Below are 25,720 nucleotides of genomic sequence, written 5' to 3'. Positions count from 1 at the left end.
ACTGTCCATCCGTACCGGGCCCAAGCACGTTTCACGACTAAAGTCTAGTTCATTTGACCAGTGTGAGTGCAACCATACCACACCTAGGTGCAGTACGCTTGCCAGCCATGGACCATTTTGAAGCGTGTGCTTTTGTAAAGCACGGTCGCACATGTAAGAGCACGAGCGTGCGCACGTGTACGAGCAGGAGGCCTACGGCGATTCTGAAGCCATTTTATGTGCGCCTGTTCGGACATAGAAAAAAGAAGAACGGACCATGCGCGGACATTTAAAACAATGGCGGTGAAAGGTTCACGTTGGTGTGATGCGGAGGTGGAGTGTTTACTGCAGGTTTGGTCAGATGAAAATATTCAAAAACAGTCGGACAAGATGCACAAAAACTCTGAGGTCTATGGAAAGATTTGTAAATAAAGCGACGCATCACGATGACGTCAATCAATACGTGTGACGTGTTACGGCGTGATGACGTATAGGCAGCAAGAAGCATTCGCTGAGCCCCAGACAGTGTGAGTACAAACGGGGGGACAAGTATCCTAAAGCATGGGGCACGGTACGGATGGACAGTGTGAGTGCGCCCTTAGGGGCCTTCCACAAGTTTTGGAAACAATTTATTTTCTTTGTATTCTCAAAACTATGCTGCCAATTTATAGCCTTCAACTAAGCAGAGACAATTCAGACAACAGCAGTGTTAATTTTGTCTTTTTTTTTGTTGTAATAAATAAATAGCTGTATTTCATCGGATGCAAAAAAAGCCAAACAAAAATGATATCGGCATTATACATCTGCTCTCTAAATATCGGCATCAGGCGTGGAAAAACCCATATCGGTCGACCACTTATCTGAAGTCATATAAAGATTTAAATTTAATGGGATGTCACTGGATGTAAATAATGAAGCCTTAATCCCCATAAAATGCAATTTTAATGTTGCTCACTGCTGTGGTTTATGCACGTTGACCCCCCTTTTCTGAGCTAAATGGTATATTCCTCTTACTGTGATGGCCGTGACCCCCCTCCACCCTCCACCCTCCACCCTCCCCTCCTTTTCCTCCAAAGCCCGGTACACCCCACCCGGTGTCAGGGGGGGATCAGCTGTGCCAGTCCCGGCAGGCCACACACACACACACACAGTGCGCTGGCTGGCTAACAAAGCCCCTGGCACTGCCAATGAAGACAAGCCATGCCTCCATGCTTAGCCTCTCCTCTTCTCACGCTGCCGTGAAGGGAAGGCATGACACCATTGTCATCGCCTTTCCTTATCAGAAAGACGACATTTTTCAGGGGCAGAGGACTAGGTCTTGGTATATTTATATATTAACAGTGGAATATTTTTTTGTCTTTTGCTGCTGCTGATGAGTTGAGATGCTGGCGGAGCGCAGAGAGAACAGCAGGTAGGGAAAAAAGCAAGAGCTGGGGGCTGAGCTTGTCTCCGCGGTGACCGGGAGTTTGTTTACTGTTAATGACGAGCCTGACCTTGGTGGATACTGTATAGCATGTTTATTGTTTTGTATATTTAATGGTTAAGTGTTGTCCCTCAGACTCATTAACATACTTGACATTTAAGCAGTTTGTTGGATGCTTACATTCAGAGTGCAGTCGTGTAATAAGCTTCGATTACCATCATCATCAGCAGTGAGGCATGCAACAGTCGGAGCGAGTGTATATGTAACAAAATAGCCTGATCTCTAGAGCCATCGTTTGCTGGATAAAAAAGGGCTTGCTATGGCTCCATTTCACTTTACAACAAGTGTTAAGATCAGAACAATGTTGACTCGTTATTTTTATTTCATTTGATTCCTTTTTTGTAATTAAACTCTTTTATCTTAGTGTTGCTGCAGTGCCACCCACAATATAGAAAATGTTTGAGCATTGCACATCTTATGGCACAGTATGTATTGAAACAGAATTGTCTCTAAATTATATTTTCCTCAAGAGTGTTGTTGACACGTCTAGTAGCACAATGTTAAAATGTACAAGTACAATTTATAATTCATGATGTTGAAATGTAATTAAGCACCCTAATTCCTGCTTTTCCTTCTCCTGGATTTCTTCGAGTTTCTTAGAACTCACATTTTTTCAATTATTAAATGCCCTCCAGTACAAACAAAAAGTGAATAGAGTCGTGAGCAAAACAAAAGCGGAGACGGAAAAATAGGCGCATTTGATGGAGCAGAAAGAAACATTACAAAGATCTTCTTGGCAAAGAACAGCCCGGCCCACATAAGAGCACATTTTAACACCTAGGTGTCTAAATAAGCGTCATTGTGCATAGGGATGCACAATATTGTTTTTTTTGTAGATATTCGGTGTGCCAATATTTTACACCTTGTTTAGCCGATAACCGGTATCGACTAGGTGTGGGAAATATATTTATATCAGTTGATTAAAATATATTTCCCACAATTAGGTGTGGGAAATATATTTTAATCAATTGAGCGGTTGGGCATTTAATCTGATTTAATCAAGGAAGCGGCACTCTTTTTATTTGATGGTTTATTATATCATCCAATATTCAGTAGTTTTAAAGTAAATATCGCCAAATACCAATAGCTCGTTGATATTATGGTGCATCCCTAATTGTGCATTTATTTATTTTTTATTTAACCCCTATTTATCCAGATCAAATCTGTTGAGATAAATTATCTCTTATAAGAGAGCTAAGAGATAATTGATCACAATGGAATTTACCTGGTTAAATATGTGTTCAATAGAAAATGAACAAGGATTTGGGCCTAATTGGACACAGAAAAAGTGTTAAGATGCACTCTCATGTGGGCCCGGCTGTTCTGTGCCGTTTTGCTTTATTCATTATTTCTGAAGAGGATCTTCATATATATCTGAAGGACAGATCTTTAGATTGTGCGAACATTTTTCCATGGGGTTGTAGCTTGTCTTATGGTTGAAATTTTATATGTGGACCACAACACATTGTTGCTTAATGCTCTATACATTTTAAAAGGAAAATATTGGAAGTGTTGTGTAATATTAAGGTTAAAGTGCTGTAGCGGTTAGCACTGTCGCCTCACAGCGAGAAGGTTCCAGGTTCGCATCCCGACTGGGGCCTTTCTGTGTGGAGTTTGCATGATCTCCCCGTGTCTGCGTGGGTTTCCTCCGGGTTCTCCGGTTTCCTCCCACAGTCCAAAAGACGTGCACGCGTTAGGTTAATTGATGACTCTAAAACTTGCCCCATAGGTGTGAATGGTTGTCTGTCTCTGTACGTCTCTATGTGCCCTGCGATAGACATGCGTCCTCTCCAGGGTGAACCCCGCCTCACGCCCGATGTCAGCTGGGATCGGCTCCAGCCCCCCGCGACCCCGACAGGGACAAGCGGTTGAAGATGAATGAATGAATGAATATAATGTTGGTTTTTAATTATGGTTGTTCTCATGGATAACAAATACATCACTGAAAAACATTTATTTTTAGTCCCAGTAGCTGCTGCACTATTTACAGTAATAAATGTTTATGTGCCAAAACAGCTGGAAGGAAAGACACCAGTAGAATTCACCAGCATTTAACTGCTGGCTGTTGGTAATTGCCTGTGATGATGACACCCCGAGGTGTTGTTCACCGAAGGCCTAAATAGATATCCAGTGTGGAGGCTGTCAGCTCTGGTCCTGTCCAGACTTGTTTGGCATGAGATAATATCCTGCCCTTCTGGTTCTTGTTACACTAATACAGGTCATACATCAGCTGTCAAAAACATGCTTCAGTAGTTAGAAGCTGCACGGTTTTAGCTTTGTCACTTTGACAATGTGTGGAGCGATTTTCATGCAACAGATTTTAATCCATTCATCTTCACCATCATCTTCACCAGCTTCGTCCCGCTTGTATCTCAGCTGCGTCTCAAGTAGAGCTGAAACGATACCAAAAATTCAGTAGTCGGGGCCAATACCAGTAAAATTACACAATTCTCGATGTCAAAAAAAAAAATGCTATTTCTATAACAGACATACAGAATATAACAGAATTAAGATTCATACACAGAGAATGCACACATTGCCCCCCCCCCCCCCCCCCCCACACACACACACACACATTACTAACAGTAGATGCAGTCATGTTTACAGACATGGTGGTGGCAGGTAGTTAATGTTAAAACATTACCATAAAATTATTTGCATACATTTGCAAAAGTATTTAGTTGATAAGACCGACTGAAATGTAAAGAGGTGTGCTAACTGATTAGCCGAGGCTGCATTTCTACGAGGTACAGACTATAAACCTACAGCACGTATGCTACAATACATAAGGCATTAATACAACAGATGTGTCCACAAGCATCCAAACATCATGTATGTACCGTAGCTGTCCTCGTGAATGCTTCCTTGTTTAGTTTTTCATTACAATGTTAAACATAACATTACCCATCTGATCCGTTGATATAGTTTTGTTTGAGGAAATGTGTCAGTCGTGTTTTGAACGCTGCTTGTTACGGTAATCGCTAAAATTGAAGCACTTCCTCCCTTGGTCTGAAGACCGCGGTAGCATTGTTTGCATAGTGGCTTCAGTGGATTGATCCTAACTCCACGGCCATCTGCCTCACACACAAATTACTTCCATACACAACTCTTTGTACCTTTTTTATCAACGAGAATGGGCAAAGCGATCGTTGTTGTCGTTGACTTCTACATGGGGTTTGTTATGCCTGTGAGTTCCACTTCTTTGTGACCTCCTACTTCTGAATCCAAGTATGACTGGAACACTTGCTATACTGCCCCCACTAGGAAGAGACACAGCAGTGAAACTTCCGGTGCCGCGGTGCTTCCGGTACCTCAAAAAACCAGGCATCTTCTGTGTTTTTTTATTTTAGAACCGAAAGGTATCGCCAGAATCGGTTCTCGTGACATCCCTAGTCTCAAGGCTGTCAATGATCCCGAGGCGTTCCCGTGCCAGTGTGGAGATATAATCTCTCCACCTAGTCCTGGGTCTTCCCCGAGGCCTCCTCCCAGCTGGACGTGCCTGGAACGCCTCCCTAGGGAGGCGCCCAGGGGGCATCCTTACTAGGTGCCCGAACCACCTCAACTGGCTCCTTCCAACGCAAAGGAGCAGCGGCTCTACTCCGAGTTCCTCACGGATGGCTGAACTTCTCACCCTCTCTCTAAGGGAGACTTTAGCCACCCTCCTGAGAAAACCCATTTCGGCCGCTTGCACCCGCAACCTCGTTTTTTCGGTCATTACCCAGCTTTCATGACCATAGGTGAGGGTAGGAACGAAGATTGACTGGTAGATCGAGAGCTTTGCCTTCCGGCTCAGCTCTCTTTTCGTCACAACGGTGCGGTAGAGCGACCATTTTTATAAATTTATGTATATACATTTTATAACCTGTGCAAAGCAGAGTGTGCTGTAGCTGAAGCCAGAGCTGAGATCAACTCACTCTGCCCCTGTTTAATCCCACAGACTCTCTCTTCTCCAATAACACCAGAAACAAGTCAACAGATTTCTCTCTGGGATGGATGAGGATTTGAGAAGTCACCAGATTTGGCAGGAAACTCTCGGGTGTTTGTATTCTCCACAGCGTCTCCCCGCCTCTTCTTCTCCGTTGTTGGTGTATTTCTGTGGCAGGTACAGCGCCCCATCCAGGCCTGGCATGTGTACTACAGCGTTTTTAGCCGGTTTCACTGGTTTCTTGCTGACGCAGATAATTCTTGAGTCAAGGTGGACGGAAAATGTTTTAAGAACAATAGGGAAAAGAAGGTTGTTTTTGATTGTGTGGACATACCATGAGAAGCTGCAGTGTTTATCCATGGGGGACACTGTAACCTACACTGTACATTTACTGATAGTTTCACTTTCGTCTGTGCTTTGAAATGCCCAGATCAGCCTGAAGCGGAACAGACAATCGCTTCAGTGCTTAATAAACACTGCGATGCAAGCGTGATGATGACGTGATGTCCACGTTGAAGACACTGAGTAAATTCATGATACTAAATGTTCTGTCTTCTAGTGGTTTGTCAGCTCATAAAGAGAGGTATCTAATGATAGGTTATGTGTCACAATTGCTTGCAGGGAGACTGGTTATCATCTATTGTCAAAATGTAGCGCATTTGGCTGGAGGTTGGTGTGAATTCACCACCCTGCCTACACAGCCTTTTATTTTCCTGTAAATTAGCATTTTATTTTATTAAGTTTTATCTAACTTCTGTCAACCCACTTTTTTTCCTTCTCTGCGGAGCTCCTGAGCTTACATCTACCCCCGTAAACTGTCAGACAGGAGACATTTCTGTGATTACATCACTTTCTCCAGAGGAACAACCACACAAGTCTTTTGAAGAGTTTGGCTTTTCCAGGGCACTGGCAGCCTTCATCTGCCAGGAGTTGGTGCTCACTCTATGAGATGTTCATTGAAGCTGGCGTCCGCTGAAAGAGAATGCTTTGAAAAAGACTGGAGGGCCAAGAAAGCAAGCTCAGTACCAAACTGCATAGGAGTTGACATTCCATTGATGCCATTGACTCTTTTGCTTTGGTTCAGAAAAGAAAAGACATGGTTTTATTAGTGTTCTTTTCCTTTAAACTGTATTGGTTATGACTAGCACAGCATGATCAGGGATGCACTCAGTTTTTTTTTTATGTCTAGTACTTTGAAAAGGATCATTAGCTTAAAGTTGGTAATCACTTTGTATGATGACTGTGCTGTTGGTTTCTAATCCTCATCAAAGCGGCGATCTTAATCCACTGCTCCACACACAGGTCAGCTGCTAGACATTCAAATTCATGTCAGGGCAGAGAGACTTGGGCCTGCAAGGTGTAAACATGTTTGCTTATATTAGGATAGAAAAAATGATGTGTCGCTGATCAAAGGCAGGTTGGAGATAACAGCATCATGTTGTTGACGCTTTGTTTGGAATCTAAATCGCTTGTGCTCACAATTCTTGGTTCCTCTGAAGTGTTTCAGCTTCCTTCAGGTACATCCATTCTCTCACAGCACGTTTTGGATCAACAGATAAGGTGGCCTCATATCTCTAAAGGAAGTGAAAGTGCTCTGCTGCCAAACGTGTGGGAATCTGTGCTTTTTTTTCTGGCTGGTTTCCACATCTGAAATCAAAAATGTATCGTGTTCATTTAGAGGCAAGCACTCTCTAAAGCCTGCTGATATGTTTTTATGTCCAACACATTTTCTAAATAAACAGTAAATATTATTATTGGTTTATTTGTTTTATTATTAATATTATATTACATACAATATCTCAAGGGGGACTAATTGGACTACATACACACCACTACGTTTTCATTTTGAAATGCAATTTTAAAATTTAAACATCAGAATCAGAATGCCAAACGTGATGACAGCCGGGTACCTCACCGGAGAGACGTAGGAGCGACAGAATTTTGTCCTGTATTGCAACTTTTTGCAACAAATATAATAATATAATGCATCGGACTCATTGTGCACGGTTTCTGTATGTAATGATTTGCTTCAGAGGACTGATTTAAAATAACTCATACAAAATATACACACACTCAATTTGCAAAGACCTTAAGGCTGATAACCAACTGGAAACGGACGTTGTCACATATCATCTGAATAGTAGCTTCTCACCTGCACACGAATACAGTAGTAGCATATTAGATGCAGAAGAGCTTCTAGCATCAACAAGGCTGGTGTTTGGTTTCTTCCAAAAAAGGGCCAGGTGATAGTGGCGTGATGATTCGGGGACAGACACGTCAGGACTGATGAGGCCTAATCAGGAGGTGTCTGCGTTATCGTTTCCAAAGGTCTCTGTTTCTCGTCCAGACTAAAACGTTACCCGGGAGTTTTCAGACTACAATGGCGTCAGCAGTGTTTTCAAAAGTCTCTGTTTTAGGGGTTCTAAAGCGCCGGAGTAGACGTAAACATAGCAAAATATTTGCATTATGTCTCGGTTATCATCCAAACAGTGAAGTCGAATGAGGACAGACACTGATTTAAAACTGTTTTCAAAAGTATAGTTTTACACATCCGAGCCTGAGAGTGTTCATCCTAGCATGTATGCTATTTTCAGTGTAGGGACCTTAGTTTTCATACCAGTGATTTTTGCTCCCCAAATGTAATTTCCATGGCAGCACTTAAGAGTCTAACACTGAAGGGGAGCAACACACAGAACTAATGATGTGTCCTAGCCCTGGGTTGTGTGTTTTTTTATGACGATAACTGCTTACCAAATAGGTGGAGTTGTAATCCGTCATTTGTCTGCAGATCACTGCCTTTTTCCTTTTGTTGATTTTCCAGCTCAGCCTTATGCTGAGTCGTATGACATGTGTTGGCCCCAGTTTGTGGTCCCGGCCCTGCTGCGCTCTGACTCTACTATCTCCCAGCACTCATGTCTGCTTCAGTGACTCTCTGTTACACAGGGCCCAGTACAGCAGTGTCACCAGTCAGCATTGTTCAGAGATGAATGCTGGTTTTGATCTAAGGTAAGGCTACATTATAGTACAAAGATAGGTGTGCCCTAGTGCCGAGTAAAGCTTAAAGGATAATTCCAGTTTGATTTACAGTTTATAGACGGACTTTGCGGTTCATTCATCATACCTTACAATTTTTCTGTGCAATGATGCTGGCCTTTCAGGAGTGCTTTCTTTTAAGTAGTTGTGGTAGCCAACCTTTTTTACAACCAGTCGGAATGTTTGAATTCATTTGTATTATTTTGATGAACACAATGTTGTCATAATAATATCATTTTTTCTTGTTAGTAATTTAGTTATGAGATGACAAAACAGTCTCCTCACTCAGAAATTACATTGCCCTTGTTGCAGTGTAGCCCCTAGATGCTTGAGCCATTTGATTTAACAAAAACGTTTTGTCACATCAGCGGAGTCTAACTCTTCTTGTGATTTTGTTTTTTCTGCTTGTTTTTAATTCATGTCAGTATATAATTCATGTCAGTATATATATATATATATATATATATATATATATATATATATTTTTTTTTTTTTTTTAATGAATCATCCAGGTTTGAATCAGGATTTATTTTTAAAAAATCCATCTCTCTAAAGAATCTCCTCCTACTCCTATCTGTTTTTTTTTCGTTTCATACAAAGTGAAACTGGCAGTGTTAAACAATGACTCATGAGAAACCGGGGCTCACTGGGCTGGATATTTTTAAACCGGCCACAGACCAACCGCTTCTGCTTTTGGAATCTAAATTTCTGACATCCAGCAAGATTTTCTCCTTGACTGGCAACTTTTCAACCGGCTTGACTGTGGCTCAGCCTGAGTTTCCATTTTAGCCAACAGCTGAAGACTGGCCTTTCTTCTTCTGCTGCTGCTGCTGCTGAGGATAGCATCTTGATCACTGCATAACCCCACTGCTGACTTGAACAAACGTGCAGTAGATCTGTGGCTTTCTTTACAACCCCCTTTTTTTAACTACCAATAGTCTGCACACTCACCCAGTTGAGGATTTGGTGTGTTTTATTTATGATAAGGATTTTGTCATTTGCCATGGATTATTATGTTATGAACAAGAGGCAATGGGACAAAGGTGTACACAACACAGTGCGTTTACATGCAATTTAAAAGTAGTTTATTATTTTCGTGTTTAGGCAATACCCCAGTTTCTCAAACACCATGTAAACACCTTTCCCCGGAGGGTTCATACTCTGGTTAACAGACCTAGATAATTCCTTTAGTAACCGGAGTATTCGTGCTTGTACAGTATACAACTTAACTGGGGTAAGATTGGGTTACGTGTCTGTGCATGCTTCGTAGGTTATAACTACCCTACCCCACTGGTAGGGTAGTTATGGTCAATGGTTTTTAACCCGGAAATTGAATAGATCAGGAAGCAACAGCACCAAAATCAACAGCACAAGGCAAGCTTTACCTTTAAACCATCTGAGGACTTCTCCATGGCAACTAACGTTACTAAGACCCATTTCTGTCATAATTCTGTCAAAGTCGTCCGTGTTCTCCACGCTTTCCAAGTTGTCGTGATTTTGACAAAGGTCAACCGGAAGAAAAAGCCATATTCCAGCAGAGGTAGAGTTACTCCCTTTATTCTTCCCATTCTTCTCCCACTCATGTATACGCGGAGAACTGACATAACCCGGTTATTCACTTAACAGGGATCAGACCATACTCTGGTTACTGCGACGGAAAGGGGAAGGATGTTAGCAGTGCAGAGAGCTGATTAGGCTGCTGACAATAGCTCCTCACATTGGTTATTGACATGCCACAATAGTCATGAAAATGTACTTCCACAAATCTAATCTTAAGAAGATATTTTAAGGATTATTAAGTGGTTCATATTATTGCAACAGTACTCGCCGATGAGCTTCAATGAGCTACCAAACTGTTGGATAGAAAATCTGCATGAGTTTTCTCCGGGTACTCCGGTTTCCTCCCACAAATCCAAAGACATGCACGTGTTAGGTTAATTGATTACTCTAAGAATTGCCCTTAGGTGTGAATGGTTGTCTGTCTCTGTTCGGGATCGGCTCCAGCCCCCCCGTCCCCCCCCCCCCCCACGACCCCGACCCCGGGATAAGCGGTTGAAGATGAATGAATGAATGAATGAATGAATGAATTCAGAGGTTCTCAGCTGTTCTTAAAACAATCTCAACTGGTAAATGTGAATGTGAATAATCTTTTTTTGTCAGCATTTGCTGGTCTGACTTAATGATTCTCAATTTCTAATATGTGGTCAAGAATCAGGAGTCATTTTCTTCTAATAACCCAACCTCAGTTCTGTGGAAGTCTGCTTCTGTGGAAGAGTGTCTCGCTCAGGGTCTACTTAAATACGCTGTTAGCTCTCTGAAAACAGTTTAATGGTGTTGTTTGTTGATCTTGAGCATCTCAGTCGGCTTACATTCAAAGTAACAAAACAAATAAATCTTTCATTGCATTGCCTACACATAAACAGCAGCAGCAATTACAAACATACATCCTGGATACATCTGTTCATGATCAGTCCCGGAGTAATATTCAAGAAGCATTGTTTTCAGCTTTATAGATTCTAATTGAATCAGTTTAAAGTTGAATTTAAAGCATCAACAGTGTAAAAGTGAATCAGACCTTGCCCCTACAACTTCCTGTGGCTGCAAAGACTTGATGTTCTGCAGTCACTTCCTCTTTTAAATGGAGCAATAGTTAATTAGTAGTGTGTTATCAGTCAGTATATAGAGAAGTACTTTTTTAGCCTAAACAATCTCAAATGCACCTGCAGCTTAATGATGTCCCTTTGACCTTTTTAGTACATATTGTCTGTTATTTCCACATATGGTTTAGTCTTTTTTGCTGCAAAGGCGGAATTTATCCCTTCAGGAATCAGTTAACTTCCCCTTCACATGTAATGTCTCATAACTGTAAATAATTGTAGAAGCTACGATATCTTGAGTGTCCTGATTACTGCAGTGTTGACCGTTGAAAACAAATCTAGCAAGTAATGTCATTGGTGTGTGTGTGTGTGAGTGTGTGTTGTTTGTTTAGTGTGTGAGAAAGTTGTCACCTAAGAAGAGCTGTAAAGATGTCAGAGGGAACCGACATTCCAGCCTTGTATCTACCAAAAACGCACCAAATCTGATTTGGATATCTCCAAAATTACCAGGCAGTTGATATCCAATTTGCAAAGTGTGCCATCTAAAAGTGACTGCAAAGTGTCCAACATTTTAATGCCCAAGTCAAGGTAGAAAAAAAAAATAGTGAATATGAGATTACTAAGATGAAAAAAGAAAATCAAACTTGGTCGTTGTAGTTTACGTGTTCCTGTTTACTGTCTGAATCCTGCAGGGATATGTTCTGTAGTAGTTGCCTGGATGTAACTCCAGTTCTATGAGTATGTGCTGAGCCCTCAATTTAAATAAAATGTAGTGTTTTATGTGCAGAACAAAAATATATTTTATATATTTTATGAAACAATAAATTCACTGATTAATAATTGTGAAAACCGTGATATTTCCTCTGACAATAATCATGATCATGCCATTGTGACATCCCTATGAGCAGTAAAATGGAACTGTCTGCTACAATTTACAATTTCTGCACCTAAAGATTCAGTGAAAACAACCCCCACCCCTCTGTCACATGTTCACCAAACTTTATCAGTGTGTGCAGCAGGAGTTGCAGTGGTATAATGTTGTTGTTTCAGAATGATATAACTGTAGGGTTTGCTCCAATGCCTTATCTCAGACAGGCAGAACTGGTGGTGAGTAAAAGCTGAATTGTGGAGTATTGTATAACTGCCAACACAGGCTGTATATTAAATGTCAAACCCTGAGCCTTTCAGGTCTTGTCTCATTTGATCTTTGTCATGTTTCTAAAATTCGTCTGAAATGGACCTGACATGTTTGATAGCAAATTTTATAAGAAAATAGCAACAAATTGGGGGTAAGAAGCAGAAGTTTCAGAGTAAATAGTATATATTGTTGTTACAGTGTTTTTTCTTCTTTTTCTTATTTGTTAAACTAATTTAATTTTGTATACTTATGTATTCTTTTTTTTTTACATGTCTGAAATAAATTTTATTCATTCAAGAAGCCCCAAAAATTGTTGTGTCAGTACTACTTCTATTACTACTTATTTAACTCAAAAACATGACTATATGTCAGTTACAAAGTAAAGCACTAACCAGGTGAGGAGGCTCAATCCCTTGAGGACCATGCATACTGAACACATAAGCACACTCTCATGGCCAGGCACTTTAGGTAAAAGTGTACCAAGTGGAATTGCCGTTTGAGTGTGAGTTCATACAGAGGACAGCCCTGCTGTGTGGGAAAAAGGAGTTGCTAAAGCCTTCAGTGTGAAGTCATTTTGTTAGTGCCACAGATGCCACCTTTCCTGTAAACCAGAAAAACACTTGGAAGCGTCTTTGTGGCCGTCTGTCTCCGCCATCATGTTTCTACCCACGTTCTTGCGGCCTTTTATAACGGTCCTTAAAGGAATGAGAGCGACGAGGCGCAAGTAGATGTGGGTTGTTGAGCTGCCAGTCGTGTTAAAGCAGACCTTGAACAAGAGGCCATTCAATAAAGGGCAGTCCTCTGGGAACACCTAATAAACAGTCAACATCATACTGCATGGATGAATATTTACAAAACAGTGATCTTTTGGTGGTGATAGGAACGGTCATAAGTTTTTCTGCTTCTGTTTGGAGTAGAGATTCCAATACCATTTTTCATTTTTGACTGATTGTGTGCCGATCCAATTCCAATTGCATTGCATTGACAGCTTTATACTACTAATAAGCCTGTATGGATGTGATATGATTGCTCTTGTTGTATGGCCTGGCTCAGGTTAAACCCTTTTTAAAACATATAGAAGAACTTTCTTTTATTATCTAATGTGACAGTCAAACAAAACTGAAAAAAGAACACAAATAAATACTTTAAAGTTGTAAACTGTAAGAATTGAGATACGTTGTTTCTAGCGGCCGCTTTGACTGTAAGATGTGAACAGTGACGATTTGAACTCACACAGACACAGACACTCAGATGGTATTTCTCAGCAAAGCTGCAAATACAAGCTCTTTCATTAGTGGGTCATTGTCTTAACAGACAATTAACTAGATGAAAATATTACAGATTACAACTTTAAAGTGGTTTTTTTCTTTGCTAAATTAAGTGGTGTTGGATCAGTGCATAGACTATGTGCAGATACCACTACCGGCATTTTAGGTAGTATCGGAGGCATTTCCAACATCCAGGAGAGCATCCTCTTTCACATTGTTCCAAATCATCTGTGTTTGGCCTGAGATCAAATCTATAAAATACCCTAATATCTCCAGCACTTGTGATATCACGGCATTATAATCACATTTCCATACAGCCAACAGACAGAGAAGCTTGCCAAGAGTGAATTAGCCTGCTCAGAGGGGCTCTTGCCCTCAGGGTTGCTGGTTGTAATCCAGATTTGTTCAGACTTCCCATAAGTGGCTGAGGAGAGGGAATGAATAATACTGTACTCAGTCCTCAGTGGTTCCTTCTGAGGTGCTGTTGAGCAAATGCTTACACAGGCAGGGGATTTGTATAAATGTGAAGCAGTGTGATGCTAGCTTTTAAAAATGTATGAAAATGAGGGCACCCATCATTCTGCAGTGATCTGCGTCTGATACCAAGTAGGACAGAAACTTTTTTCTCTGCACAGAGAAGTGGATGTAATGTATGAAGTTCACCTCTTAGCTCACCTGCCAGGAGCTATTTTAAGATGCATAAATTGTAATGTACATTTAAGCTTTATTTTGTTAAACACACAGACTTTTTGAGCTTATATTTTTAAGATTTTGTTTCATAAAATGTGTGGTTTTTCAAGAGAAGTCAGGATATACAGTATATTGTTTATGTGGATGATGATCTGACTTAATGTCCCAGTTGGCATCAGAAAACATGATTTTTCTCTTTTATTACTTTTAATTTTGAAGATATTTTCTAATGGGAGACTCCTGGGAAAAGAGGGACTCCATGGTTGACCGTCATGTCTCTGGTGCTGCTGGCTGACTTTCTGAGAGGAGACCTGGATGCTCATGAGCAACATATGATGTCAAAAGTAGGACAAGCTTGTGGCTCTTAAATCTCCGCCTTTATAGTACGAAAGAGTCCAACGGTCAGAACCGATGTACTACCCTGTAACAACATGTTCTCGGCCGTGATTATGTATGATGAAGAGGGAGGGGAAACAAACCGAGGAAAGAGCTCTAAAGATCTTTATATCCCATTTAGCGAAAATAACGTGATCCTTTTTTCCTTTCTGTAATGTCAAGCATCCCCAGAGGCTCATACTCTGTCATGTGGGGAAAATAAATGAAAAATACTTTAATTTTCCCTCTCCCTTGAGCAAGGTACATTGTGTCAGTGTGGTTGTATTTTGAGATTGATGAGAGACTTTGTTGCACTGTTCCTGGCATTTGTTTCTGGTTTTTATTAGCGGATGTTTATCTGTGTTGTATGTAGGCTTTGCAGCTCTGTGAGGTCTCCTAGCAACCATCTTAAAGATAGTCTGGAGAGAGTTTGATGTGTGGAAATAATGGCTAAATATATATCATCATCATCACCATGCTACAAAGAAAGAGATATAAAATGATTACAGTTTAAAGTAAACTACCTAAAGAAACACAGTAACCTCTCCTGAGTCTGTACACCGACACAGTGCAACATATTTTAATCTGACCACTTCTTTGGCTTTATAAGCTTACTTTCACAACTGACCCCAGTATGCTACTATGCTTTCAATCTTAATTTGAGAAATATAAACCTGTTTCATATAAAACAAAATATGGCAAATGTATCAGTTCATCCGTGTTTCATGCATTAGCTACATGTGCACTTTTAAAAACAAAGAAACTAGACCATAAATCTGGCCGAGCGATGCCTTATGCCACCTTTCAGTATTTGACAGTTTTTGGTGCTCACTGCTATTGACATGTTTTGGTTGGGATGAGTCATTCTTGGGTTGTGGCTGGATGTTTGTAGCTTTTATGCGATTGAAAAGGAGACAGTTTACAACAAGACAATGGTGGTTAGTTGTGTAACAGGAAAGTGAGCATAAAAGAAGTTAGAAAAACCATGCATTGAAATTACCATTTTAGAGACAAAGCACTAGAGTTTACTATTTAAATGCAACTGTGTTGTGGTCTTCTAAGAGCAGAGGACCCTTTAATGAAGTCTGTACAAGGCAATATGGACACTTGCTAACTTTTTTTAGCCTGGCATAATCAGACTAATTGCAAATGCATATTAGTCTTGGCCCTCTCAGTACAGTTGTGACCTACAACTGATCACAACAAGAAAACATGAAACTTGACCCACAACTGATCAGCTGCTACAATACCTACATTGTGGTACAGATACAAGGACAATACTGATAATTTGAGAAAAAGGAAAACCCCTTTATTTGTCTGTTTACCAAAACAAGCCAAATTTTAAACCTTGTCTTAAGAGCCTGTACAATAATTTAACCTAACTACTAAACCGTCTAAAATTGGTAAAATCATGATTTAAATCACAGATATTTTAGCTTTTTTCATACATGATACTGCAGTTGGTATCAGAAAAGTATCAAGGTTTGACACTCAGCCCATCAGGAAGTTTAAAGTATTGAATTTCTTTAAGACAGTAAAGCATCTTAAACCTCCTTTCTCTTCTTCTGTAGGGCTGCCTTTGCTCTGACAAAGCCGCTCAAGATGAACATGGTGAAGAGGATCATGGGGCGGCCGAGGCAGGAGGAGTGCAGCCCCCAGGACAACGCGCTGGGCCTGATGCACCTGCGACGACTCTTCTCTGAACTGTGCCACCCTCCTCGCCACATGACCCAGAAGGAGCAGGAGGAGAAGCTCTACATGATGCTTCCCGTATTTAACAGGGTAAGTCACAGCAGGGGTGGAGGGAGAGCTGGAGGAGGAACAAACACAGCCAGATGGATGTCGATGGTCTCAATAATAATTCAAGACAAAAATTTCAATTCTCAGAAGGAGTTCTCGTTGACAGTTTACTGAAAAGCATTCATTTGTGTTCTGTGATGTATGACGATGACACCTTTTGTTGTCCATGTGCAAAGAAGATGAACTGTTGTCAGGCTCATGGACTCTGACAAGTTGGTGCTCCATCAATTCACAGTACCTCTTACACCATGGACATGAACGCCTGGATGGATTGATATGAACTCTATGAATAAGATCACTATGGATCTGTTTGTCATTAAAATCCTGTTGTTAACTGTTAATTTCCATACACACCTGACATCTCACAGATTCTGTTTCTACAGCCTGCAGCAAAATCTGATGGAAATGAGCCTGTTGGTTTTTGTAGGTGTGTTGACTTTGGGGCTTGAGTTCAGCTAAATAGAGCACAATGAGCGACATGTTTTCAGGCACATATCTTTATTGTATCTACCATGTAAATGGTCGACCTACTGCATATGGAATTATAAATTATCAGAAAGTCTAGTACTGACAGCTCTTGATTACACACAGGGATGCTTGGATAAACCTGAACTCCAAAAATATTTGACAAAGGGAACATTGTATTATAATTGCACACCTGTTTGACAGGTGCGTAGGAGTCATGCTAAGATAGTGAACTCCCACACACTGTCAACACTTAGTTAAATGGAGAAAGCAATAGACCAGAGTCTTCAATGTCTTTTGGGCCAAGGGCCCCTGAGCTGAAATCGCTGCGTCTATTTTATAACATTTAGTTTCCCATTTAACTGGCCCACACATACCTTTTTAATTGTGCATACTATACTAAGCTATTAAAATAACAATTATTGACATATTCATATATTTATATCATGTTTTAATGTTAAAGATACATGTGGAAGGCTCAGTGAATTAAGCTTAACTGTATCTGTGGGTGGCTACCTTACCTACAGGCCAGTGAGTCTCATCAATGTTGTGTAAATGAAATGTTTTATTTTTATATTTGATAATAATAACATGTTAATGGTTATTTTCAGACATAAGAAAACAGATCCCCTTTACCTGGCTTTAAATAATATACAACATCTTTATACTCGAGGCTGTTCTAAGAATCAATGAAATGACAAACACATGAGACACCCGATCATCATCAAATCAATACCTGATCAAATACATAAGAATTTATGCTATGTGTATTTCTCCAACAAAGCAGAGAATACTGGACTGTTTTGGATTATATTGATATTCACAGTTTGTCTTATAATACACTGATGTAGTAGTATGCCTCTTTGTTATGTAGCTGCTGCTGCAAACGGTCCTGTAGAGTGTTCTCATCAAACTGGAGTGCCTTAACAAGGGTCTCTTGACTTGTTAGTTAATTACCCAGCACTGGCTGTGAGTCACCCACTGGTGGCATCATTTATGTCAAGATTTAGAAGCAGAGTACCCCTGGTGCAGGGGGATGCCAGGCTCCAGGCCTACTTAAATGTCAGATTTGCTGGGTAAATAAATACATGATGGGTCGTTGTTGAATGAAGTGTAGTTTATCTCCGACCTGCTTCCCCCAAAGGCTCAGGCTGCAGTTTGCTCTGTGGTTGTAAAATTAGGGCATGCCAGGAAAAACCCAGAGAGATGTAAACAAGCGTACCTCCACTTTTATGATTTCTGAGTACCTGCTTCATGTGATTACAGCTGTAACTGTGTTGAACTGCAGGCATTTTCAGCAGTTATTACACCGTTTATAAATAAACTCTTTATTAAAGTTTATTTTTTACTTTATTAAACAAGGAGTTCTTAACTGGTTATGAAACGGTATCAATTTAATATGAATTACACAAGCAATGAAACCATCAATGAGAATATTGGCTATTTCTATATAGTTGTTCGTAATGCCTGCCATCAGGTTCGATTCTGCTCAAAATCAGATGAAATTAACCAGGAACTCCTTCAGCTCAGATGCCTGCAGGGCCTCTGACAACAACCCGCCGTTGACAGGCCCAGACCTGGCCGAGCAGCGAGGCGAAGCTCTGCCCGGTGCAGAGCTCTCGAACTGCAGGCTGAAGGCAGCAGCGACGGCTCCTCTGCTGCTCGGCCAGTCCCCACTGATCAAAATAGAACCGACAAAAGACAAGGTGGTGGTCGGGAGGATCTCCCATGTGGTCCGGGAAAGAACTGTATGTCAATTTTGGTGTTAGTGTAAGCCACGGCCAGAGAGAAGCTGCAAGAGGCAGCAGGGTCATTCTGCAGCTGCAGGACCTGGGGCACAACGCTGTGAGCCAACACCTACACCACGCTGATGGAGTCCCAGGTCGTATCGGAGGAAAGGGAGGCATAGGAGAACCAGAGGGGCAGACTATCAAACCCTGCTGCAGAAAAATGAGTGTGGCAGCTGCTGGTGGTGGTGCTACCACTTTTGTCCACACAAAATGAAAGCTCCTTGTAGAAACGATCGGTAAAATTTCACTTGACATGTATCAGTATGTTTTAGATTTTTAATACCTGACTTTTGTTGTTGATCTTTCTGCTTCAGGTGTTTGGGAATGCTCCACCGAGCAGCATGACGGAGAAGTTCTCTGACCTGCTGCAGTTCACCACCCAGGTCTCACGGCTCATGGTGACCGAGATCAGACGAAGAGCCTCTAATAAATCCACAGGTTAGTCCTCTGACACAGATTTATAACAGTGAAAAATGTAATAGGAAGTACTTGGAAACATCAGTTTATCATTTCTTTGCCATCATTTGCAGTTATTTTCCATAACCGGTATCCTTGTCACAAAGATGATCTAGCTTTAAAGTGAAAAAAAAACAACCCCAACATGAATCCCACTATCCTTCCCAACAACCAATGCCAGATGTAGTCACAGTAAACAACTAGGTAAGTAATTAACATAATTAGATAATTACTGTACAGTGAGGTAAAATAGAGTAGAGAGAATAAGTAATTAAAGAAAAAAAAAGGGGGGGGGGGGTTCTCTCCTTCCAAGTATTAGGAAGCATCATCAGGAGTAACAGTGAGACTATTACTAATAAGAGCCAGCAGTGGGTCCCAGGATTGGTGGAATGGTTTCAAAGATCCCCTCTGTAAAAAACCTTAACTTCTCTAACCTTTGACATTGTAAAATTTCGTGTATCCAATTGAGTGAGTTGGTGGAGAAACATGTTTCCATTTAAGCAGAATGTTACATCTGGCGAGCAGGGTGGTAAAGGCCACTGCACGCTGTGTAGTAATGGGCAGATTTTTAAATGTCTCATTTGAAGGTACCAGTATCTCCTCAGAGCTTTGACAGTAGTGGCAGCTCTTACTGTAGCTTCTCTCCAGGCACACTTGTATGCACGCTCAGTGTTGCAAGTCTCCAGCAGCTTCCCATCTCTAATTTCTCTGATTTTATCATCTCTCTCTTCCCTGTCTGGTCATGTGATGTGTTGTTTTCAAGCAGTGAGCAGCTTTGATTTTACAACACCACGGTTCTAAACACGCACTCCTCAAGCTGATCAACAGGCCTCCGTAGATTGAGTCGGTAGCTGATTCATGCTCTCAACTGATTGTGACATACTCAAACTGTTTCAAGTAGGGCTGCAAAAGTTGGCTATGCTCAAATGCTAACATGGCACGTCATAGTTTTTGCACCTGTCTCATTCCACCTTTAATCTTTACCTATATAAGTGAATCAGAACTACTGGTAGCTGCACTAAAAAGTTAGCAAGCTTTTTTTAGCTAGCTTAGAAATATTCTCCTTGTTAGGTTGAATAGGTGTATTTAATGTTTTCAGTGCCCACCAGATACAGGAGCCACATGTGAGACAGACATCTGCCTTGCCACCCTTTTTCCCATACTATTATCTCAAAACATATAGTCCATTTCACCGGACCTGTGTGCATCATTGTAGAGTGGAATGTACTGATCAACATTACGAAATGTGCTTATAACATCTTATCTTGTTTTTTTCCCCTGTAGAAGTGGGTTGTAGACAAGACACATTATTACATCCACCAAGATGATTTATCCGTTGCATAACTGATCATTGTTCCAGCAGCCCATCTGCCTGCCACAATGAGCTGTCACTTTCCTTCTAGTTAACTGTATGTTCATCGTGTGTGTGTCTGTGTGTTTGTTTTTCCAGAGGCAGCTAGTCGAGCTATCGTCCAGTTCCTGGAGGTCAACCAAAGTGAGGAGGCGAGTCGTGGCTGGATGCTCCTGACCACCATCAACCTGCTTGCCTCCTCTGGACAGGTTGGTAGAATAGCACCATACTTGTTTGCATCACCGTGGTCTTTTTTTGCGTCCGTCCGTCCGTCCGTCCCATCCTCATGAACGTGATCTCTCAGGAACTTCTCTTCACATTTGGCACTTTGACTCAAGAATGAACTGTTTTGGTCCAGTAGTCCACCACAGGCTCATTGTTTTTGCTGATATTGAGTTTCAGGTGATTGTAGTTACATTATGTGACAAAGCTCTCTATCGGTACTCCTCTAGCAATGGTCTCTAAGTGCAGCATGTTTTTGACTGGAAATGATTCATTGGAATAGAATAGAATAGAATAGAATTACTTTAATGATCCCAGACTGGGAAATTATTTTGTAACAGCAGTAGTGGGTCAGCAAATACATACATGTAATATAGTGATAACTTCCATTTCCTCAAAAGAAATATACTTAATGAGTCCTCATACATGTGAGTGTAGATGTAAGATGAAATCGGAGGAAACAACTTGTGAACAAAAAGAGGTTTCTGTACATTCTGACACCCCTTGGCCCAATTGCATCTCCCCTCTTTTATCTCCAAGCAGAAAATAGCATCAGCCCTTGTAAGAACCCGGAAAGTCTCTTGAGTAAAATTCCCCCCCTGACCCTTCCTAGCTTATTCTCCCCAAACAAATTTTGTTAAATCTGCTTTAATGAAGCTAATGAAGGAACCGATGCTGCTCACATGAATAGCATTATTGTCATATTTTCATAATTGCTTGCAATGAGTTCAAGTTAAAAATTGGATTTGTACTGTAAGTCCAGAATCTGGTCGCCATGCAACGCTGCTCCACATATGTAAGAATCTTAACATGGCAGCTTCTCTGGCTCCTGGTTTTAAAGGTTAGACACTTAGGTCTTGTTTTGCTTTGAGCCTGTGATCTTGCACTATGGTCAGCAGACATCTTTTGAACTTTTCGGCCAGCATTCCTCTGGAGGTCTTGCGGGTTCTTTGCTGTCAGCTGGCCAGCTGGCCTCTTGTCCTGCTCTGTTGCACATCAGAAATTCACTGTTTTTATTTTCAAGTCAAACGCTTCCTCTCTCCTTCTGCAGACATGTTTCAAACCACCTAAATCCATTGCTTTTCCTATTTTTGACAAGGCACTCACACAACAGCACTGTAGAGGTATTTCACTAAAGGTATACTCAAGCCCTGCTACTTACATATTTACTTCAACATTTGTAGGAAAAATACATTTGGAAGCTTGAGAGAAAGGGGAAACATAGTATAGTTTGTGTTGATACTAGTCTGTTTTTTTCCGTTTTAAAACAGTGTTCTCTGCAGTAGTAATGCAAAAAAGTTGAAGGATAAATGCCTCAAGGGGGGACATTAAAGTGCCAAGGCGCACTGTGTTTGCAGCACTTCAAAAATACACACTCAGTCGTTTACACAGACAGAAAGCAAACCCTCTACTCTCAGGGAATAAACCAAGCTTTATTTTTCCAAGCTCTGTCTTTGCTTTAACTCACACTTGTCTTAAGTGGCCTCCCTGGTGCCCTTGCGAAACACTTTCAGGATTTAAACCACTCACATTTCACTGAAATTAAGATTATTTTCTGTGTGAGGCTGATTCAGCTTTATAGTCAGTCAGTCATTGTACATTTAATTTGGTTGAAAGATCCTGTCGTTTTTAAGTGAAGTCAGATTGACGTGATTGTGGCATCCGTTCTATAAAAAAATGCATCAAACTGTCTATCTTTTAACAACCTTGATGGTAATTAAACTTAATTGATCTCACAAGTCATACACATAAATATGCAGGTCATTTTTTATTTACAAAGCTCAGAACGTCAGTGTTTGAACTGGTGACGCTCAGAAGTTAGTCCCCCTTTTTTGCCATCTAGACTGCAGCTGACCCATATCACAGATGATATAAGATATGCTGCTTCTTCCTCTATCCAGTGTGCATTTTTTATTCCAAACTAAATTCAGTTGCAGCTACCATAGATGGTAGATGGCTCACTTCCTATGCAAGAGCTTTTTAAAGCAAGAGATAGCAAACAGTAGCAAGTTATTATTAATCTCACAACAAATTATGAAAGCTACATGCAGATAATTGCTGCTTAAAGTCCCCCTCCACTCAAGGGTTTCTGAAAACATATGTCTAACATCAACTATATTTGTATTTGAGCAAAGTTTGTCACTATAGCGGTGTTTTCACATTCCTCTCCTGATGAGGAGATGTCTGTGGGCAAGCTTTATTTGGTTCTTCATTAATCCACGAACCAATCAGCTGTCTGATATGTGTAACTCTATTCAACGGGGGAGCAACTTGGATACAACACCGGCAAATAAACGTGAAACCTCCAGCTCAGAGCGGACTGTCAGTACAGAGAGAAAACACACTGCCATCATAGCTGTCAGCCACTGTCAGTTACAAGCTAACAAGCTAACAAACAACAGAAAGTAAGAAAAGATGCTAACTACACTTCAACCATTCTGATACATCTGCCAGTCCACCATTTTAGTGACAACAGACTCCTCATCTGAGTCTGAGTCTGACTGAAACTGTAGACTCAGAATGCGAGTTTGTGAAGCCTCCGGTCTGAAGTCGGCTCAAACATGAAGGCCTGTGGCTGAATCTCTTCAATGTTTAGCCATCTTGATGTGTGCTGCTCTTTCAGCTGTCAACCTTGGGAGAAGCTAGAATTTAGTCACTGAACGAGTTTCAAGAAAGCAGAGGTACTAGGCGGGAAAGAGTAGATATAGTTTCCACCCTCATTTCTGAGTTTATGATAAATACGTTTTTTAAAATGGCTTTCCCACATAAAAGGTGTCTGGAGGTGGACTTAATATATACTACACACCACAACTAAGCATTCAGAGAATTAATTTATTGTCCTTGATGTTTTGCAGTGTGAACGATGGAATTCTACCATTCACATTATTCTGAGAGAGATGCAAAACATTTTTTTGGCTTCCTGTGTTTTTGCCAATGCAGTGGCCTCATTGAAATTAATGAGGAGCTGCTTTTCTATGGCCTAAATGAGTGTGAGATTGAGTAAATAAATAAACTTTCCCAACCAGTGCCAATACTTAGCACCATTCCTGCATTTCTATGTCATTCTGATAGTCAGGCAGCAGTTTCATTGTACTGCTGCACAACTGTTTGATATCACACAGTCTGACAGGAAAAAAACCTACCATCGAGCAGGAGTGTGTGTGTGTTTCTCTGTGTGTTTCTCTGTGTGTTTCTCTGTGTGTTTCTGCGTGCAAGAGTGACTGAGTTTAATGGATTTGTATTTTTTTCCTCTGGTGTCTCAGACAGTAAAACAAAGGACTCTCCTGGCAGCTGGCCTCCCATAAACCTGACGTCACCCCCCTCTCTGTATTGCTGTCCCTTTCTCCCTCACCTCCTTCAGATGATAAAAAAAAATATATATTTTTGTTTGTTGTGGTGTTTCTCTACCTCCACGCTGTCTTCTTCTTTTATAGGATGCCCTTCACACTCTGCGTTCCCAGTGTGCTTGTCTCTGTCTTTGTAAAACACACAAATGTGCTCCTTGATGTGCTTGTTCTTTTTCTCTCTCTGGTTTCCTCTCTGATTGACTGCTCCCAGTAACCTTGACCTTAAAGCTGCAGCAGGGCCAATATGTCTGTCACTGCCTGTAAACACACACACAGACACACACACACGCACACGCACACGCACACGCACACGCACACGCACACGCCCGCACTTGCTTGATGTACAACAGGTACATTTTCCATTACAGTGATTCATTATTGACTAAAGAATCCTCTGCAGAACTGCTTCCACTGTCAATAGCCCCATACACACAGCCTGCTCAAGCCGGGACTGTCGCGCCTTTATTCGGCCCTGATGTCTGTATGAAAGGCACAAAGACAAAATATTTACAGTTGACCAGTTTTCCAGTCATGGAGAATTATTTCAGTATTCTCTGATTTTCCTTCAATTGAGAATAAACTACTAGTCTATTGCTCCCATAAACAATGTTATCTGAAAGGGCTGAAATATGTTCAGGATCATATTAAAGTTAGTTTATGAACAATAGTATTATAAAAATAAACCACAGCGGAACAGTGCAACTCATCAACTTATCTGATTTATTTTTTTGTACAGGAGGTGCCAGATACCTTTTCTGGCTCTTTTTTTTATTTATCCTAAATTTAATTGTTTAAAGAAAGTGGTGGGAGGAAAAGAGTGTGTGTGAGAAAGATAATAGCTAAGGGTTGAGATCGCCCTAACTTTCATTGTAACTTAGCATTACTACGAATGTGTTCTGATTTCTAAGCATGTGAGAGATTACTTCACAGATGAGTTATTTCCAAAGACTGCACATCTTTTAAATCTGATTTCCACAGAGTGGAACATGATACCTGTCTGTCTGAAAATGTCCTGGAAAATTATCTCTAGAAAAGAGTGGGAACCTAATGATACCTTTGGGTCAAACGCAGTGCGCGTGCGTGCGTGTGTGCGTGCATGCTCCTTGTGAGTCCAGTGGTGCAGACAGAGCTGAAGTAAGTGGGAGGGTCATATCAACAAACCACAGTGTGTGTGTGGGGCGTTATTGTCTTATATGAGAGAGCTCATGTGTGTAAGTGAAAGCAGGAACAAGATCATTTGTCTCTGTGTGTGTGTGTGTGTGTGTGTGTGTGTGTGTGTGTGTGTGTGTGTGTGTGTGTGTGTGTGTGTGTGTGTGTGTGTGTGTGTGTGTGTGTGTGTGTGTGTGTGTGTGTGTGTGTGTGTGTGTGTGTGTGTGTGTGTGTGTGTGTGTGTGTGTGTGTGTGTGTGTGTGTGTGTGTGTGTGTGTGTGTGTGTGTGTGTGTGTGTGTGTGTGTGTGTGTGTGTGTGTGTGTGGCAGTGTTTGATTATCTGAATCATTCGCCTCAGTGAGCACAAACCCCATCTCTTTCTCCAGTCCTTTTCTTTGCCACGATCAGACACACACAAACAGCCCTCACAGCTACTCCTGCCTTTTTCCCACAGAAACACAACCATGAATCATAACACAACAACAAAGATACCCATTTACTAAACTCGCACTGAAAACGAAAACATTTTCTTTCAGTTTAGGCTGGGCTCATCTCTATGTATTCAGTACAGGTTTTGCAGCTGAGGCAACAATTACAATTTGGTGATACATGTGATGATACATATGATGATACGTCTGTTTTTTCGCCTTCC

General features: G+C 41.0%; 1 protein-coding gene across 2 annotated transcripts in view; it reads left to right on the top strand.

Moving 5' to 3' along the window:
• The window catches only part of wdfy3 (WD repeat and FYVE domain containing 3), a 107,279-nt gene that overhangs the window by 6,115 nt on the left and 75,444 nt on the right, over positions 1-25,720 (top strand). For both annotated transcript variants that reach the window (XM_083912528.1, XM_083912527.1), the window contains exons 2-4: positions 16,060-16,270; positions 18,858-18,981; positions 20,450-20,559. In XM_083912528.1, coding sequence (XP_083768654.1) covers positions 16,091-16,270; positions 18,858-18,981; positions 20,450-20,559 — 414 coding nt within the window. In that variant the 5' untranslated portion in view covers positions 16,060-16,090. The remainder of the gene's footprint in view (positions 1-16,059; positions 16,271-18,857; positions 18,982-20,449; positions 20,560-25,720) is intronic.

This window comes from Echiichthys vipera (genome assembly GCF_963691815.1).
Source record: "Echiichthys vipera genome assembly, chromosome: 4".
NCBI lineage: Eukaryota > Metazoa > Chordata > Actinopteri > Perciformes > Trachinidae > Echiichthys > Echiichthys vipera.
Note: the sequence above shows the minus strand (reverse complement) of the source record. Positions and strands in the feature narration are given on the sequence as shown.